The following is a 1,512-nucleotide window of genomic DNA, read 5'->3' as shown; positions in this document are numbered from 1 at the left end:
TGACCGTTTAGCTAAATAATTAACAATTAGACATCATTTTTGTCACAACATTAAAACTAGCTAAAAGAGATTGATTTTGTAAACTATCGACTTTAAAATATACGGGACTAGTAGTCCCATGTATGCTAGTCTCATGTAATTAGCGGATGCTAATTGTAAAATTTATTTAAGTCCTAATGTACACAGACCACCAGTCCCATGTGTTTTGTAGAACCTCCAGTGAATACAAGGGACCAGTAGTCCCGTGTATATTCAGGACTTATAGAGATCCAATTTGAATCCAAATAGTTTTGCCAATATGGGAAATAAACTCAATGCCCATTTATCTAACTAGCAACCATCTGCAAGATAAAAACACTTAAAAGCACCTCAACATTTGCACCCACCAACTAGTAGTGTCTCTACAATAGTCTATTATCACAAGGCTTATAAGCAGGTGTCAGACCAATTTTGTTTGGTCAATCCGACATGCTTATGGAACAAGTACCTTTAATACAGTTTGAGTTGTAGCTTTTCGCCCGTATAATATCTCCAGAATGCAAGTTAAATAATAGTTAATTGCATACAGACCCCTTGTACTATCGCTCAATTGCAGATGAACCTATGTACCTTCGTTGATGTTGATAGAGCACAGGGACTTTTTCAACTCTTCCAACAGTAAATAAATAAAATCGCCTTAGGGATCTATCCCCACTTGGCAAATAGTAAAGAGGATCTATGCGCACTAACAAAACAGCAGGGGTCTATCTGCAGTCAGGTGATAGTAAAGCAGGTAAATTCTGCAATTAACCCTTCACAGAATGAAAGATAAGAAACCACAAGCAAGATGTTTCGTTCCCCATCTGCAGTCGTGAATAGCAAAAGATGACCTTCTAAACGTGTTACACTTTCCGAGCCCTTTCTTCTTCAGCTCTCCAAAAACTTGATCTTCTGAAAGCATTTTTCCACCAAACTACAGGTTTCTGGGGGAACGAAGCCACCAACTTCAAGTTTGTATTGCTCAAATTTTGCTTCATCACACTTCAAAGCAGAACGCTTACAGGCTTTAATGCTTCCTGAAATTTTGAAGGACAAAATGTCAATAATATGTTGCTGAATTTGAACCCATATTCCGAAGTTATCAGTTAGGTAAATGAAGAATATCAGACCAATTAATCTGCAACACCTTCCTAGAGCTAGCCGAAAGAAAGAAATTCTAAATAATCACTGAGCATACCGTAGCACGACTGGGAACTAAGACTTAAAGAAAATGCTACACGTACTGATACATGACCTAATGACCTATTACTGGGAATTAATGACCTTGCAAACTCTGCAAATTATACACCATCAGACCTACTCAACTTAAGCATCCATTATGTTGTGGTTGGTTCTGGTTTCTGTCAATTGCTGAATTCTGAATTTAACTAATAACATCATACTCCCTTTGCATTGTACTCAGTTACTAATTTTATCTAACACCCAGAAAGAATAACAGTGCAAATGACGTGAAGGCTTCAAATGTTTTCTTAT

At 37.2% G+C, this 1,512-nt stretch overlaps 1 protein-coding gene across 4 annotated transcripts in view; it reads right to left on the bottom strand.

Moving 5' to 3' along the window:
- The window catches only part of LOC109834219 (probable ribonuclease P/MRP protein subunit POP5), a 9,265-nt gene continuing 8,097 nt past the window's right edge, over positions 345–1,512 (bottom strand). For all 4 annotated transcript variants that reach the window (XM_020402194.1, XM_020402195.1, XM_020402193.1 and 1 more), the window contains one exon: positions 345–1,055. In XM_020402194.1, the coding sequence (XP_020257783.1) occupies positions 907–1,055 (149 nt within the window). In that variant the 3' untranslated portion in view covers positions 345–906. The remainder of the gene's footprint in view (positions 1,056–1,512) is intronic.

The sequence above is a fragment of the Asparagus officinalis genome, chromosome 3 (assembly GCF_001876935.1).
Source record: "Asparagus officinalis chromosome 3, Aspof.V1, whole genome shotgun sequence".
In the NCBI taxonomy this organism is placed as follows: domain Eukaryota; kingdom Viridiplantae; phylum Streptophyta; class Magnoliopsida; order Asparagales; family Asparagaceae; genus Asparagus; species Asparagus officinalis.
Note: the sequence above shows the minus strand (reverse complement) of the source record. Positions and strands in the feature narration are given on the sequence as shown.